General features: G+C 38.6%; 1 protein-coding gene across 9 annotated transcripts in view; it reads right to left on the reverse strand.

The window, feature by feature from the left end:
- The window catches only part of LOC111576970 (protein tyrosine phosphatase receptor type M), a 178,745-nt gene that overhangs the window by 52,916 nt on the left and 107,625 nt on the right, over positions 1–18,204 (reverse strand). For 4 of the 9 annotated variants that reach the window (XM_055014635.1, XM_055014636.1, XM_023282971.3 and 1 more), the window contains exons 12-16: positions 14,896–15,169; positions 12,306–12,342; positions 11,382–11,456; positions 9,768–9,903; positions 8,247–8,276 (exon numbers count right to left, since the gene is read on the reverse strand). In XM_055014635.1, the coding sequence (XP_054870610.1) occupies positions 8,247–8,276; positions 9,768–9,903; positions 11,382–11,456; positions 12,306–12,342; positions 14,896–15,169 (552 nt within the window). The remainder of the gene's footprint in view (positions 1–8,246; positions 8,277–9,767; positions 9,904–11,381; positions 11,457–12,305; positions 12,343–14,895; positions 15,170–18,204) is intronic. The other 5 variants (XM_023282974.3, XM_023282972.3, XM_035954125.2 and 2 more) reach the window with 3 other exon arrangements.

The following is an 18,204-nucleotide window of genomic DNA, read 5'->3' on the forward strand; positions in this document are numbered from 1 at the left end:
CTCATTTTCAGCACCAGAGCAGCCTAAACCTTGTGACATTGGGACAAAGACGGCTTCATTAAATGATCCACACACATCTGTGGCGCATGAATGTGTGTGTGTTTGTGTGCTAGTTGACTGACACCCAGCCGGGAGGGGCAACAGAAACATCTTTGATTAACCCAGTGGGGGCATTTCAGTAGATGTTTGTCCTGCGTTTCATTTCAAACTTCTCTCCATCTATAAAACAGTCTACCATGAGCTTGTCTGTCTGTCACCATCCTATCCACATACACATGGATTTATTTTAGAGCAGTTCAAAATTGTTTCTGAATGTAAGCTGTCTTTTTTTTTTACTTTATTGCATCATAAATTCTGTAAAACAATAGTTTTTAAACATTCAATAAAATGAAAGTTATCCCTAATAGCTTTTTTTTTAAATCCCAAAGAACAGGAGGAACTGCACTATTCTGCTGAAATTTATGTTTGAGTATTAGCTATGAATGAGGGACAAATTCTAAACTGAAGAATGACTTACAATATATGAGACAGAACAACATGTGGAGTACCATTCATTTGATTACAGATTTTAGCGTAACAATGATTACACTCTGAACCAAAAAGCACTCAGAGAGTGCAGTACTCTGTCAAGGCTGTTCAATCCCCCATGTGGCATTGCAGTATTTTCTATTTTTTTTTTATTTATTTTTTTTTTAAGAAATGCTGCATTTGTTTATTAGTTATTGATGATCAGAAATCATGGCAACATAGAATGTGGCCATTTACTATAGATCTACCCACAAACAAAATGACCTTGCGCTGAGAACAGATGTGTGTTATGCATGTGTATGTTATGTAGGGATACCGAATCATGTGACCTAAATATGTAGTGGGCGGTGGGAATTTAATCAATAGGTCCTTGCATCATTTCCGACGGAGAAGTCCCGGTAAGTCCGCAGCGGTCGATTTGCAGTAGGATCGCAATCCTGTGATCGTCAGCAGGCAGCTGATGTAGTGTTCACTTGTTGTCATAGTTACAGTGACACCGTGCCACTATCTGGCAATGTTCTTTAAGAAATCTTTAACAAATCCATGGATCCAGACTATAAGCTGCATCATTGCCCAAATGTAATGACTTAGTCCTTGTGGCACTTCTGATCTTCCCTGAAAATTTCATCCAAATCCATTAGTCTGATTTTGAGTAATGTCGCTAACAGACAGACAGACAAACCAATGCCACTCGTCACATAACTCCACTGTGTTCTTTGGCGGAGTAAAAATGCTGAGACATTAGTAAAAAGAGAGACAACCTTCAGTAGTGAAAAATAAAGCAGAACCAGAAGTTCCACAAACTGAGTCTCCTTGAAAGTCCACTTGAGCCTTACAGAGGAAATAAACCTGTCTACAGCCTGATACAAAAACAGTTTGGGTGTCTATCACTAATTTCCCTGTTCATGAAAACTTCACAGGGGGAGAATTTTTATATAACTTATCTGTATAAACTGTATTGAGCTGTATGCATAATTAAGTGCATAGCCACTTTGAGTGACAGGTGGGTGCCTTAGTTCCACTCACGCTCCACCGCTTTGCATATTTTAGGGTTTGTCAGGAATTAGGAGGAGTCACTATACACCAGGTGTGTCAAACATATGGCCCGCAGGCCAAAAACGGCCCATCAGAGGGTCCAACCTGGTCTTGCGAAGTGTAAAAATCACAGAGAAGACATTAACTGCAAATTGTAAGTTTGTAAAACTGTAAATTTAATATACTTTCTAGATCTTGTATATTCTTCAGTTCCAGATACCTGAGACTAAATGTTTTATGCCTTTGTAGACACTTTGTGATCTGTAAGTTGTAATGTGTAAATGATAAATTGCGGCATAATACCGTTGAAATTGTACTTATTTTTCCTAAGAAATTTCAGGTTGTTGATAATGTTTTTGAAAAGATAATTCATTCAATCTGAACATTTTCAGAGTGTACGTTTTTGCACGTAAAGAGAAAAAAATTGGAGTTGTTGTTATTTATAGGTTAGTATGTTATGATTTTGCTGGTGCAGCCCATTTGAGATCACATTTGGCTGAGTGGCCCCTGAACTAAAATGAGTTTGACACCCCTGCTATACACTATACAAGTACATCTCAAATAATCAAAATATTATGAAAAAGTTAATATTTTGTGGCTCGGTGGTTAACACCGTTGCCTTGCAGCTAATTGAGCTCCGGTTCGTGGAATCTTTCTGCATAGAGTTTGCATGTTCTCCCTGTACATGTGTGGGTTTCCTCCAGGTACTCCGGTTTCCTCCCACAGTCCAAAAACATGCTGAGGTTAATTGGTGACTCTAAATTGTCTATAGGTGTGAATGTGAGTGTGCTTGTTTGTCTCTATATGTATCCCTGTGATAGACTGGTGATGTGTTCAGGGTTTCCCCTGAATTCACCCTAAGTCAGCTGGGATAGACTCCAGCCCCCCTTTGAACTTAATGAGGATTAAGCGGTGTATAGATAATGAATGGATGAATATATTTTTCGTAATTTAGTTCATAATGGTAAATTTTCATATATTCTATGTTCATTACATGAAAAGTCAGAAATTTTAAGCCTCTTCTGGTTTAATTTTGATGATTATGGCTTATAGCTCGTGAAAATGAGAAATCCAGTAAATCGAAATAGAAAATTTAATTTCGAATTTGAGTAAACTACTATTCAAACAGTATAAATACTGTACATTTCTTGGTCTAGTTCAATACATGCAACCTCAATCATGGGGAAGACTGGTGACTTGGACATTTTCCAAAAGTTGAAATCAAGATCCTAGATTCTGGAGGAAGAGTGGAGAGACACAGAATCCAAGGTGTTTGAAGCCCAGTGTGAAGTTTCCACAGTCATGTCATCTGCTGGTGTTGGTCCACTGTGTTTTATCAGTAAGTCCAGAGTCAACAAAGCGTCCAGCAGGAGACTTGAGAGCACTTCACCTCCATCTGCTGACAAGCTTTATGGAGATGCTGCTTTCCTGTTGATGATTTCTCTGTTGACTATGATCTTACTGTGCTTGATTGGAAAGCCAATTCAACTGACCTGAACTCCACAGACCCCCATATGAAGTGTTGTCAAAAGGAAGATGAGAGACACGTGACTCAAAAATACAGAAGAACTGAAGGCTATCAAAGGAACCTGGACTTCAATAACACCTCAGCAGTAACACAGGCTGGTGGCCTTCATGCCACACTGCATTGATACAGTAATTCATGGTTAAGGAGTTCCAACCAAGTATTGAGTGTATAAATAAACATACTTTTCGGAAGTTGGACATTTTTGCATTGCAAATGATTTTTGGATTTATCTTAGGAAATATTTTTTTAAAAATTAAATATTGGATTTTTGATTTTCATGAGCTATCAGTCATAATCATCATAACGAAAACAGAAAAAGCTTAAAATATTTGATTTTACATATAATGAACATAGAATATATGATTATTCCATTTTGGAATGACATTACAAACAAAACAGAAACAACAACCCAAAAAAGTTCCACAATATTCTAATTATTTGAAATGCACCTGCATATCAAAAGCTGTATTTAGGCTGTTTTTCCATGAATGCAATGACACTGTTTATACTGTCAATCCTGTACAAATAGATGCTTTGTAAATGACACACTATTTTAAAATGTATCCATTTAAACAAGATCATTCCATGCATGACATCCTTTCAGCCTGCTCAGTGCTCTTCCTCTTTCCCTTTCCTCATCAACATGCAGGGCTTGTAGGTGCAAATCTCTGCAAGGCTTGTACCAATTAATGCGATTCTTGCTGCATGTTCAACTTGTAAGGTTTAATGAAGGTGTTTGCCCTGAGCACATTGTGTTATACATTGTACATTTAGTAGGCCTCCCATTCTGACACTGAGTGCAAAAGGAGTGATTATGAAAAATGAGATATATGGAGAATCATAATAATGACTTATAATTCTCTACAAGAGCCTTTTCCCTTTTTCGCTAGAAAGGAACCCAAATGCTTATTAGAGTTGATTAAAGATACCAACAGTGTCTGGTTCTATTTAGACATTTCTGTTTTCTCTTGGTGATGTAGCTCTGCAAAGGTGCGTGGTAAATGATGGCAAAGAGACTTGCATGCAGTCTACCATTTACCATTCAATATATCTATTAGTGAAGGGGTTATGAACACAATAAACCCCAATTATTATATAATGAAGTTATTATTCTCTTTTTAGTGCAGACGGTGTATTTAAATAGTTATTTTATTTCAATATAATCACACTCACAGTATAAGAAAAGCACTCAGAGAGTGCAGTACTCCACCAAGGCTGCTCAGTCATTGTATGATTTCTGAAGGGTGAAATGTTTAAACAATTTGTGATCCGCAGCGGTCGATTTGTAGTAGGATCGGAATCATGTCATCGTCAACAGGCAGCTGACATAGTTTTCACTTGTTGTCATAGCTGCAGTGACGCCGTGCCACTATCTCACAATGACACGGAAATCGATGAACAAATTAACAAATCGATGAATCCAGACTATTAGCCGCATCACTGCCAAAATCTAATCACTTGGTCCTTGTGTCATTTCTGACCTTCCATGAAAATTTCATCCAAATCTGTGCATCCATTTTTGAGTAACAACAGATAAAAAAACAGACCCTCATCGCGTAACTCCGCCACGTTCCTTGGTGGAGTAATAACGGGCGGCTTTTCGATATGTTAGGACCTTTCACTTGTACCAAGTTGCAAACTCATTACCATAAATATTATCACCTTATATTTGGAGTTGTGTTTCTAACCTTCTTGAATATCCAATATTAATCAGTTTACATCTACTTTGGTCTTGAAGAACTTATTAGCAAAAAAAAGAAGAAAAAAACCTGTGTCTTCAGTGGTCAACTGTGCTGCCAGTATATTCACAAGCTAGTTGCTAATTTCATGTGGTTTCTGCAGATTTTAAATTAGAAACTTTCTGTGCTGTTGAGAGTATTTTTTCTTTTTTTTTTTTCTTTAACAGGCTTCTGTTACTGTTCAGCTACTTCCTAAAGAAAGAAATGCCTAAGCATATTGAAGAATTACACAGCAGCAATACCTTAGGAGTGGAAAGCACAAGACAAGCCTGACAAATCAGAGTTCGATACAGTAAGTGTGTTTTTACTTCACTTGCCTGCTGCTTGATGGATGATTCTAGCTCTCACCAGAATAAAGACCCAATCACAACCCTTGCCCTATGCCAATTGATCTCTCCTGTCCCCAGTAGCAGCAGGCACAGCGACCTATACGGCCACCTGATTAAAGAATGGTCATATTTGATCACACATGTAACCGCATTCCTAATGAGCGCTCTGACTGATGTTGTGGTGCGATAAGCCCTCACGGCCACCTCTGGCAATATCCCTAAAGCGCATATTTTGGCAAGTGCAGGATGTTCTCATGCCTTTAAAAGACTTTGATGAATGCTTGAGAGCATTAATGGGTTTCATCAATCATAGAGGTGTTGTAAGCTCATGGCTGGCAACGGGGCTGTCTTCAGAACTGCAAATTAACTTCAGAGAATGCTCCAGAGGGGACTGTCTAAAGATGTAGTCTATAATTAATATGACAATATAAACTTAGAGTATGTGCAACACCTATACTACCCTTCCTACGCAGCACTTCTGTGATGAGACACAACATTTTCAGCTTCTGCTTTTACACGTGTGAAAGTGAAAATGAGGGTTCTTCCCAGTTAGCTGACATGCAACCTATCCATTCTCCCATTTATGACACGACGGAGATATAAGCAGGAGATGAGAGGATCGGGAGTTCTGACATTTTCCCTCAGTTACTCATAATGTACAGCTGTAACACACAGATTTATTGTACTTAGGGATGCAGGCCTGGTGCTGAATATTCCAATGTATTTAACAGCAAAGTTATTATTACACTCTTACTTTCAATAATTTACTGCAACAAAACTCGACAGAGATGAAAATGAAAGATGTTATTTAAGATTATTCTCTCGCAGCATGTCATAGATCCATAGAACAAATCAAACAGCAGTAGCAGAGAGCTGGGTGCATACAAATCAGTCTAATCATCGTTACATTCATTGTCCCTCAAGCTATTCATGAATAAATTGTTCAAATAGGTATCTTGCAAGAAAATTTTATGAAGCTTTGGCAGGTTAGACATTTCATCATAGCAGTTGCTCAGAAGTGTCACTTGTTACAGTCCTACTGTGAAGGAGTTAAAAGATGAAATAACAATATCTAGTGAAATCATAAAAGGTGTTTCCATTTTCATACATCTGTTCAACCATAATTTGCTCCAGTGTTATTTATACTGACATTTCCAAAGTGTATTTTTTTTTATATTTTGTATATCTGTTAGTATTTGTTGCTGTCATAGCACATTTCTCCAAGGGGATCATTAATCCTTCATCTTTCCTAACTGTATATCATGTTGCTATCTTGACAGCTTGCGGGAGGAGTCACTGCATTCATCAGCCTTCTCCTTTCCTTTTCTTCAAATCGTAACCACAAACCCCCAATTTCTTTTGACACAGGAAAATAGAAAACAAGGTGGACATGGTGTTGCTAATGTCACACGTACATCTACTCAGACGCATTCTGTTAAGTGTTTGGAGTCAAACTGTCCTAATTTGGATAATCTAAAACCTGCCAGTTAAAGTAAACAGACCCATCTTTAAGCAATAAGGCCTTAGAAACACACGTCTAAAATTAGATAATACTGGATTTACTTGTAATTGTACACATGTAGAAGCACTACAAAATTACATATGTATGCACTGGCTCAAGCACTCACTGGTGGTTGTCTTGTTACAGTAAGTACTACTGGACCCTCCTCTTTTATAAACTTGCATTAAACCGGGAAATCAACATATGGATGCAAGAATAAAATGACCAAAACAGAAAATTTCTATTTTTATTATTCCACTATAGTAACTGATCTCTTCCTGCTTAGCTTGATCATTGTATGTGCTCAGCTTTGAAGGCACCACTCCTCTAAGTCATTGGGGTTTTCCATTCAAGGCAGCTGTGATCTAACATGAGTGACACGTAGAGTATTCAGAGTAGTATTATCTCCAGGTGTATTCTGAGATGTTCTTTGATCTGAGGCAGCTTCCATTCTCTTCTCTGATCACAGTCATCTCAAGACAGATTAGTCGGCATCCATCACAAAGACTGTACAGAGGGAGCCTATGAGCTACAGCGGGGAAGGCAGAGCTGCAGAATAAGCTTCTTTACCATTCAGCAGCGTGATGTGGAATCATCTGTTATATTAAGAGCGTCTAAATCAGCTCTATAGCTACTGTTTTATGATACTGGAGACATTGGAATTGAAAAGAGGTTACTCTGTGATCACATTGGCTTGTATAGTAGTGATGCAAGCATCTTGTCAGCTAAAGATGCAACTCCACCATCACCATAGAATCAATGGGATGAGCGTGCATTAAGCAGAAAAAGTAACATGCTGGGGAAAAAAAGGAGAGAAAAATCATGAGAGCTGAGATGGTTTGATGACAGAGTGAGAGAATGGAGTCGGGGTAGAGAAAAACTACAAATTATCACATGCACATGGAGCCACATTGGTAAGGTAAACCTGTTAGCTCATGCTCAAATTTAAGTATCAAATAACTCAGAAATCTGGTTAATCCAACATCGAGTTATTGATTGCATTTCAGCAGAGTATATAGAAAAGAGCACAAAATGTGAAATATTTGGTCTAACTCATTGAAGTTCTGGGCACAACCTAAGCACAGATGCACTGATAGACAGTGATAGGCACTTCAAACAAGCTAGCTTTGACAAGTCAACAGAGATGAAATCATTGGAGGCAAATGAAAAATTTACACTCAGAAAAAATGCAGTAGTTGCTGGATTGATTTTTTTTTCCTTCACAAGATGAGTTTGGCAGTCATAAAGTCATTAAGCCAGTTTAGTTCGTCATTTGATACACAAACTCCTTAAAAGTCTAACAGAGATTATGTTTGCAATAGCATCTCAGTGGCAGGTTTATTTTGTGGGGGTGTAGCTGCGTCTGTCTGCTGTTGTCAGAAGTTATGCCAATATGACATACAGTGTGATGTGCTCATCATGAGGAGACGCAATGGAGTGGCGTCCTCCGTTCCTCCAGCAGAGATTACAGTTGGGCCTCTGTAATAGCTCTGGGCAGGAGGAGGATGACATGGTTCTTTGCATGCATGGAAAACAGTGTGTGGGTGAGAAGCATGGCACTAACATTACACAAAGTGGTTACTTACAGGTAGTAAGTGTAGGAGTGATAGGTTCTTCTGCCGAGTGGGGTGGTGGTAGGATTTAAGCAGTGGAGGAGGGGAGGGGATGGAATGAAAAGGAAAGAAAAAGTAAAAATATATTAATGTTTGAAAAAAGAGTAGAAATGAACAAAATCAGATATGGTGGCATACGTGGAGGTAAACTAGTGATCGTGAGGGCAAAGGTGATCGCTTGGAGTCATGTCATGCTTTGTAAGGGGAGTCGCAGTACAGTACAGTGAAAACCCTGATTAAATTCATACTAAGCAAGTCTACAGCACGTGCTGACGAACGGAAGGCAACCATGTTTTCACTAAAACCCCTTTTATAACCTCATAACTTTATACACCTATAAAAAAATACAATATCTGACCTCCACGGTTTAAACTTAATGAGTGGTTTGAATGTCTAAACACAACTCTTATTCCCTGTTGATAACAGTAAATTACACAAAATTCAACCAATGAAGTCATCTCCATCTCTCGTTTGATTAAGGCTAATTGAACACAATTCCATTACTGTGTGCTGATTTTCACATCCACCCACTGATTGCTGTGCTACACAGAGAGAACGTGCTGCAGAAAAGAAAATGAAGAATCTTACATTACTGTCAAAAATAAGCATAGTTATAGTGATTGTATATATCTATATATATATATCTATATCTCTCTCTCTATATATCTATCTATCTATCTATCTATCTATCTATCTATCTATCTATCTATCTATCTATATATATATATATATATATATATATATATATACTCATATTAAATTAGAGGACAACTGCTACTCATATTAAATTAGTGGACAACTGCACACGCATCAACTCCACTGGTTTTCATACAATTCAAGACATTATTTAAGGGAAAATAAAATCGTATGTATACTAAGTTTCACTGAGAATTGTATTGTTTAAACTTGAACAAAGAAAGTACTGAAAGAAACCAACTTGTCCATCCAAGAAATCTGCAGAAACTGACATTGTATTATTTCAACACACACTGTGGGCAAAAGAAGGGTTGGTATTTGCTGAGCTTGAGCTTGCCTGATTGCGGGGATCTGTACAGAGGACCTCTCACCAGTATGGGGTCCAGGGCTAATGCAAACTTCGCCTTTAGCTATATGGCCATCCTCTTTCCTTTAGAGCCTTTCATCATATTTTCTTTCTTATCTCCTCCCCGCCTCTCTCCATACCACAGGACTCAAAAACATTTTTTCTATTCCCGTTTCAATGTCACTGAAGCACTGCACATTTGTTTGAGGGTGCCGTAGAAAGGGATTAATTTTTCATGGCACACTGTATCTCATGGCTGTAAACAGCCTTAATGGGGCGTATCAACATAATCAAATTAATTATTTACAACGACACTGACAATGATACCGTTTGAGGGAGAAATATACAAAATGATCAAACAGAAACTACGTATTTGTGAGCACCACACAAGTACATTCAACCTCTTCCACAAATCTGAAATAGTATTTTAATGAGAATTTAAAAAAGCGCACCTTTTCTTCATGAGGAGTACCACTCCTAAGAAGATGATGATGAACAGTAGAATACCAGCAATAACCCCTGCGATTTTCACCGTGTGGTCTGTTTGTTTCTCTGGTTCCACTGCATCAGGTTTGTGAGTGGCTGCTCCTGAAGAAAGACAAATGCATAGGGATCAAACAAAAGAAAAAAAAAGAATAAAATCTCACAGTCCTTTGTGGTTGTTCTTCACACAGTTTGATAAATTCAGTGTTTCTTCTCATTGTTTTGTTTGCATGGAGGACTGAGGTGCATTAATCAATACACTGATATTCTGCAGATGACAATTATCAATACACATTTATTGGCAAAGGGTCATGCTTATCCTACAAGCAAGTGACTCCCTGTTGTCCTGAAGCCTCCACCTTTACTTCCATCCTTAGTGGACATCAGCACTTTGTGGATCAAGCTGCACTCAGAGATAAGTGCATAGCATTTTTACCCTTGGTTAATCACATTTGGGGCAAATGGTTGCTGGGCTGTAGAAAAATGCGGGATGCAGGGCATGAAAGATAATACCCAAGAAGATAAAAATGCCTGAAATAACCAAAACATTAAATTTCAGCTCGGAAGGAGATAGCCAACAATGAGAGGCACAAAGAGAGAGGGAGACAGAAAAAAAAAGCAGCTGGTTTTAACAACATCTGCTCCTTGGGAAGCGATAAGAAGCACTCTGAGGCAGGCAACGTTGCTGGAATCACAGCTGTCCACCTGAACAACACCATTATTCCTTGTCACCAGATGTAAATTTAGAATGATAAATTGTTATGTCAGACAAATCTTTTAGTACAAGCCTCCTTCTCTCTTCAGCATTGCCATTTTCTCTCCCTATCAAAAAGGTAAATATCCATCCTAGGCTGGTTGTGACATATTGTGGTGGGCTGTTATCAGCCGCCATCAACTGCTTTGGTTTAAAAATATAAGTTTTTAAGACAGAGCAGTGGAGGCTGTCAAGACCGGTGACATCATCATGTCTAGACTGATGGAGTTGATTTTGTCACAATATATTGTTACAGGCTAATCTTACAGATATGCTGTCAGTGTCAAATCCCTGGTTGAGCTTTGAGTGCTGTACGTGCGCTGCCACAAATCAGCATTCTTTCATTCCAGCCTGAGAGAACTTGAGGATTCATGCACAACGCGGAGAAACTGAGAAGAATTTGAATAGTTACACTTCAGCGTCCTTTTGTGTTTACAGTTGTCACAGCTGCAACAACCAACACCAACCCAGATTTAATCTCCCACACATAATGAGAAATATTCATGAAAAGGGATTAACTTCTGTCAAAAATCTCCAGCATCGACACATTAAATGACAGCCGCACCACAAATAGGTCTTTCATGGCCAGTGCTGCTGAGAAGATGAAGGTAGAAGACAGTGTCTGCAAGTCTTTGATTTAATTGTAATGATTCCGTGCAAATAGCAGGACGATAAACTCAATTGAAAACATGCAACATTCTATTTATTTGTTTTCCTGTTGATGAAATCGCGAGTATGGCCGCCCCATTAAACATGCAGCGTGAAAAACCCAAGTGTGGAGCGAATAACATAGATGGACAAAGGATGCGCAGGAAGCTTCGGGTCTGACCTGTTAGTTGGTTGTCACCTGCCGCTGGGGCGATGCGGATGTAGGGGGTTGTCAGCTGAGTCACGAGTATGGCGGCTGAGTATAGTCAGTGGATCCAGGATGGCATGCAGTAAAAAGAGACAAAGACAGAAAGGCCACACTGAAGCTGAAAACAGCCATAACAACAGGTCCTGTCATCATGCAACACAGAGGCAGACAAAGATACCCAGTACAGGATTAAAAAGAAGTTTATCTGGCAAAGTTAGCAATTCCAATCGTTTCACACAGGTTAATATAGTTGTGAGGCTAATGCAGTGCAGTGAAATGTATTCCTTCAGGTAATATATTGCTCCTGTGATCCTTACACTTCTAGCATGTGGCACCTGGCTTCAGCCTATTGAGCCATGAAGATAGAGACATCTGGAACTTCACAACAAATCTATAGTGGAGCTGCAAGCAAACTACACAATACACAAGAGTGTCAGGGCATGTGAGAGGGCCTCCCACGGCCCACAGTGGAGTGTGACTACGGCTCCCTTAGGCCTTATCAATTCTGCTCCCAGATCAATGGTGCTTAGACTTCATCACCCTTAATGTGTGGAGCAGGACATTCAGGCAGCATAGCTAAGTACCTACAGACCTCAGTGGGCACACAGGCTGCCTCCCAGTCATGGAAAAACACATGTTTCTTGATCAATATATTGAGCAAATTCATGTGAAAACTATATTGCACTGTTTTGTCTCTTAAGACACCTACAAAGAGTCACACAGTAAAACTAACAAAGTTTCCATGTGATTTAATTGAGAGTGAGACATGGCAGCCTTTTTAGATTATTCTTACGTTGAAAAAAATATGTTAATATTGTTAGTTTTCAGAAATCAAATGCACGTGATGCTAGGAGCTTTATGTTGCAAGTATATTCATTCAATTTGATCCAGTCTTACCTTTAGTGGCAACCCGGACACAGTCAATTTTGGTCTCCTATACAAACAGACAAAAGGAGAAAATGGAAAGAAAAAAAATAAAGAAGAAGATCAGAAGCTATTATAAAACACAAACACACACACAAGCTCACACACAAAGACACACCTATGGCAGCAACAACACCTATCTAAGAAAACATGGTTACAACAAAAGTGCGTGGCCAGCTCCTTGCTGTCCCCTATCATCTGTTGAGCTCAGTGACTGTGACACAAAATGCAGTTAAGCGAGAGGGCCCACATCACAGATTAGCGGTGCTGAGCTGCTGATTTGTCAGCCAACAGCGATCTGTCGGAGCTCTCGGCTCAAGGTGGTCAGCCACTGTGGAGAAACCAGAGCCCTGTGACAAGCGACACCAACCCAGCATGAAGGGCTCCAAAATGACACGTCAGGGAGACTTTCTGAATATGTAATGGAGTTCGAGCTCTGACAACAGCCTTCAACAACATGAAAAAAAACACAAAAAAAACACTGCTCTCGCTGCTGGCAGGAAAGTTTGTTGTAAACAATAGTCTGGTGAACAAGGAAAAGAACACAGACAGGAACAAGGAGGCTATAAGCAATACAGCACACAAGACAAGTGCTGCATCCCTGTGTTTGCCCCAGTCAAGCTGTCCAATGAGCAATGGACATATATGGAAGAGGCAACATTTAGAGGCCACGAGGGGCATAATGAAGAGAAAAAAGTGGAGGAAGAAACATCATTCAATCTTGGCCGCATGTGCATTCGCCTTACTACTGCTTTTAAGCTGTCAGATGAACAGAAAGCTAAAAGAATTCTAGGTACGGATGGCGCACATTTTCTCTAAGTGCTAATTTGTTTACAAGGCAGAGATAAATCATACCCAAATTATTAGGTATTAATTAAGGCTTGCAGGACCATCTATTGACAGTGAAGGCTTAATAAAAGAGAATGCATTTGGCTGCTGTGAATCAAAACACTAAATGCGAAAATAACGTCAGAAATGCCCTCATCACAAAGATAAAGTGTTGAGCGACGCCAACAGTGCTCTTATTTTGTTTGTTGAAAGAAGCCAATTCACACGACTCACTGATTTGCCCTGGAAGGTTTCAAACTGCCAATGTTTTACTCTCAAGAGCAAACTTGCTAATTGGATTCAACCCTGTGTTACGAGTTATTCGTATTGCCTCCTTAAAGACATGCTGGTGTTTCTCAAGGAGGCTGTTTATGGTGATTCTCATTCAGGACCACAATCGGTGGGGCTGTTGAAGTTGCCATCGAGCTGTCTGCTGTGGCTCCGTGGAGGGAGGGCCATGCCTCGTGCCACTGGATGACAGAGGCTGCGACCTGTGCGATTGGTAACCCCATTGTTGTTCCCTGCCTCCCACTCTTAGCTGCTGCTGGGACAATGGCTTCTCTTAAATGCTGTTGATCAAAGGCTTGTCTGGCATTTGGCATAAAGCTCTAGTGGAAAAGGCAGGAGAACAGGGCCACGGTAATGGAGGGAGAGAGCATGTCACGACACAGAGCTCTGCATTCCAAGCCTGACCTTGCTGCAGCCTATTAAGACCAGACACTGCTGTTGGTATAATCCACAAGAGTACTGCCACATCTATCAGAGGCGGCATGAAGTTGCGCTGTTGCATGCATGTGTCTGTGTAGTCAGGGAGCTCTGTAACGCTGTGCTTCAGTGCCATTGAGTCACCTAGTCAGTGAATCCGTCAGTCAGCCATTCATTCTCATTAAATCCAACCTTGAATATAGCAGTATTTAATGTACTCTATATAGTGGATATGCATTAGATTTAAAAGGAAAGTCCAGCTTTGACAAAGCTGCACAGCATGTTGCATTAAGAAACTTGAAGAAAAGAAAAAAGGAAAATAATATTTTTTCTATATTCAGTTTCAAATTTTATGCAATAGTTTGATTTTCAGGCCTTGTACTTGATTAAATTAAGAAGACAAATTAGTGGTTCTCTCAGTTATGCTAATTTAATTATCTCATTGCTGAGTGGAAACAGTTGACTGTATATATATATATATATATATATATATATATATATATATATATATATATATATATATATATATATATATATATATATAAAAAAAAATGCATGCACTACCAGTCAAAAGTTTGGACACACCTTCTCATTCAATGCTTTTTATTTATTTGTATTATTCTGGACATTGTAGATTAATACTGACGATTAACACTTTTTTGTTTACAACATAATTCCATTTGTATTCTTTTATAGTTTTGATGTCTTCAGTATTAATCTACAATATATAAAATAATTAAATAAAAACAACTGAAAGAGAAGATGTGTCCAAACTTTTTACTGGTAGTGCATCTAAGTACAGATCATTTTTACAGTGTATGTCCCAGAAACTGAACATCCGTTTTGTATGTAAAATTCTAAAAGTACATTAAATGTACTATATTTTTCACCACTTGTTAGTAAGCAACGGATCAGACTTTTAAAAAACAAACAAACAAAAAAACAATTCACTTGAAGCAAGGGTGTAGTTTAGTGTAACTGGCATGAATTAAAATAAAATGGAATAAAATAAAAAAAAACTAACACCCACCCCGTTGGCTGTGCTGACAGCCTGGTAGTAGATACTGTAGCTCTTCTGTGGCAGTAGAGGGGCGTTCCAATAACCATTGTAGGTCTTGTTGTCCCCCACAGTGAATGGTTGGGGTGAGTGGATGCCAGCAGCAGGAAACTGAGCAGTGAAGTAGTACTGCGAATTTAGGAGCGTGGCGTTCTGAAAATGAATGGGAACTGGGTAGCAGCGCAAGATTTCTGCTGTGCCTCGTGCTCTGCGTGGACGTTCCTCCTCCACCACCACCTGGTACGCACTGCAAACACAGGATACAAACAGAATTAACAGACTCCTATGGGCCAAGCAGGCACTTGTAGAATGCAATTGGCAATCCAAGTAGTTTTATGTCTTGCCAGTTAGCTTTACAAGTGTAAAATGCTTAATGAATGGCAAAGACATAAATGTTGCAAAGCTCCAAATCTCAGCGTAAACCCAGTCTCTAGAAACTCTTTTTAATTTAGAGGACAATTATATAATGGATGCTGCACATCTCATCTTTTCATTTCAGTTTTGCTCGTTAAAAGTTTAGTCATATATAACTGATCGAGATCAATGCCAGGATAAAACGAATACACAGTAACATACTTTGGTAATATGCCTACTGATATTGTAAGGTTGCTCTATACAGTTCATTCATCTCTTCTGCATAATTTCCCTTTTCTCACAGATCATATGCTAAAAAAAACAAAACAAAAAAATGATTGATTGATTAACTTTAACTGTCTAAAAATAATCTAGCTTCTTTTTTGTTGAAAACTGCAACATTTTGAAACCAACAGTTCATATTTTGGTGTGTACAAGTCAGAATTTAACCCACTGGCTTAAAGAATTAATAGAATTAATTAATTAGAATTAATTAGCTTAAGCAGTGCCCTCCATAAGACATGTCGAATACTTTTCTTACCAGACTCACGGCTAGTTTAGCTGATCTCACTGTTACATCCCCAAAGTCATTTTATTTGCAGTTTTTAACTTCAATCCCAATTACCCCATGGATGCACTTGCAAAAGTCTATTTCCACACGGTATAGTTTTCAGCAGTCAAAACATGTGTTGAGAATAGTGTCACTAGAAGAAGTCAATCAGAATCTGCTCATGGCATTCATGTTGATCTGACTATTGTTGCTTTATTATTGTGCTATCATGCCTCATGATTTGTAAAAAATCTTTGGGTGTTTTGGAAGGCACAAACAAATAAGATTTATTTAAATTTATTTATTATTCTTCTTATTATTATTATTATAAGCGAGAATGCGTGACCTTGCCTACATAAGAACTAAAATAAAGAATGTACAGTCCTGGTCAAAAGTTTGGGGTCTCTTAGAAATGTCCTTATTTTTGAAAGAAAAGCAGTTTTTTTCAGTGAATATGACATTAAATGAAATCCAGTCGAGACATCGTTAATGTGGTAAATGACTATTCTAGCTGGAAACAGCTGATTTTTAATGGAATATCTACATAGAGGTACAGAGGCCTATTTCCAGCAACCATCACTCCTGTGTTCTAATGCTACATTGTGTTAGCTAATGGTGTTGAAAGGCTAATTGATGATTGGAAAACCCTTGTGCAATTATGCTAGCACATGAATGAAAGTGTGAGTTTTTATGGAAGACACCAAATTACCTGGGTGACCCCAAATTTTGAACGGTAGTGTATGTTATTTACAAATGTTACAAAAACCTTAAAACATATTTAGAAGGAAATAATTCTGATTGTAATGTGCATTCCAACATTTCAACAAATAACTCCATTAAAAAAAAAAAAAATAACATCTCAGCACAACAGAAATGAACAGTTACACAGGATGTTATTTGCTGACGTTTTTTGCTTTTTCATTATTCACCAACTGAAAAGGTTAATGGCAGTTTCCATTTCCTCTCTATCCGAGCCTTGTGTTTAGCTAGATCAAAACTGCAGCCCTCTGTGCCTCTGACAGAGATGACATTGTCTCTGAGGAGGCCACTTAGCTCGAGGGTGAGACTGACTGTCTTGTGTTCATGTTAGTATGCATCGCGCATCCACCTGTTAAACCTATTGAGTCGCTGAGTGACAAAGAGTCTGGTTACAGCTGCCATGAAGAATAACCAGTCGTGAGCGGGAACTAGTGTTCCATTTCCAAAAGAACCATGGAAACAACAAGTTATTATCACAGACTACTGTGCAAAGTTACTTTGTATTGTGCAAACTGCTGAATGAATCCATGAATGAATAAATAAAAACCATCATTGGACGTGCTCTAGTTTTAGAAAGCATTGGCTTTTTTGGGGGGATTTTACCACTATTTTTTCAACTACTGTATCATATGTTTAGAAATAAGCCAATTAATTAATATCTTATATATTGTTCAAATGTGTTTTTTTGTCGTTGCTGCTATTTTTTAAGATTCTGTTTTCTGCACTCTTTTCTAATTTTCTAATGTGTGGGTCCCTGTTTTGTTTGTATAGTAACCCACATGCAAGGATGATGATCTTGTGGGTAATGTTGTAAACAAAAGTAACATACACTTGGGAAGACCACATATATCATTCCAGTCTTCAGTTTTCAATTATTTGTATTACTCTGAATCTTCTCCGACTGAATCGCTGAAACACATGCATCCTTCTAACACAAAACAACCATACATTTTGGGTATTTCATAGATTTATTACAGGTCTTCTGGAAATAAGACAAATCTGCTGGGTCAAAAATGTACATACAACAACCTCAATTATGAGTTTTGGTGATTTAGAAAGCTGTGTTGATCAAATTTTCTTAGTGGCATGGTCTCTTAACCTCTTTACCCTTTGATGCGCAGTGTGGGTTGGGAGATACCCATCTTCCATTGAATTTGGGTCACTTTTGACCCATGTTGCGCATCAAAGGGTTAAAGGTGATAACAATTGTTTACAGCTGCTGACTTCTCTGAGCCAATTTAAATTGAACCCATTCCACTTAGCCATTGCTACAGTGGGGAAGTGGAGCTCAGCAAACATCTAAAAACAGCAAATCACTGACTTGAACAAGTCAGGAAAGGAACTTGGAGCCATTTCAAATTAGCTACAGATCCCAAAATCATCATGCAAACCATTGTTTGTAAGTGTAAAGTGCATAGTGCAGTTGTGTCACTGCCACGATCAGGAAGAAAACACAAATATCACCTGCTGCTGAGAGACAATTGGTCAGGATAATCAAGAGTTAACCAAGAATCACCAAAGTAGTATTGTGCGATTCTGGATTTTTACACAAAAGTCAATGGAATGATGAAGGAGGATAGCCTCCACATTCTTCAGCAAAACCTAAAATCATCAGCAGG

This window comes from Amphiprion ocellaris, chromosome 10 (assembly GCF_022539595.1).
Source record: "Amphiprion ocellaris isolate individual 3 ecotype Okinawa chromosome 10, ASM2253959v1, whole genome shotgun sequence".
NCBI classification, from domain to species: domain Eukaryota; kingdom Metazoa; phylum Chordata; class Actinopteri; family Pomacentridae; genus Amphiprion; species Amphiprion ocellaris.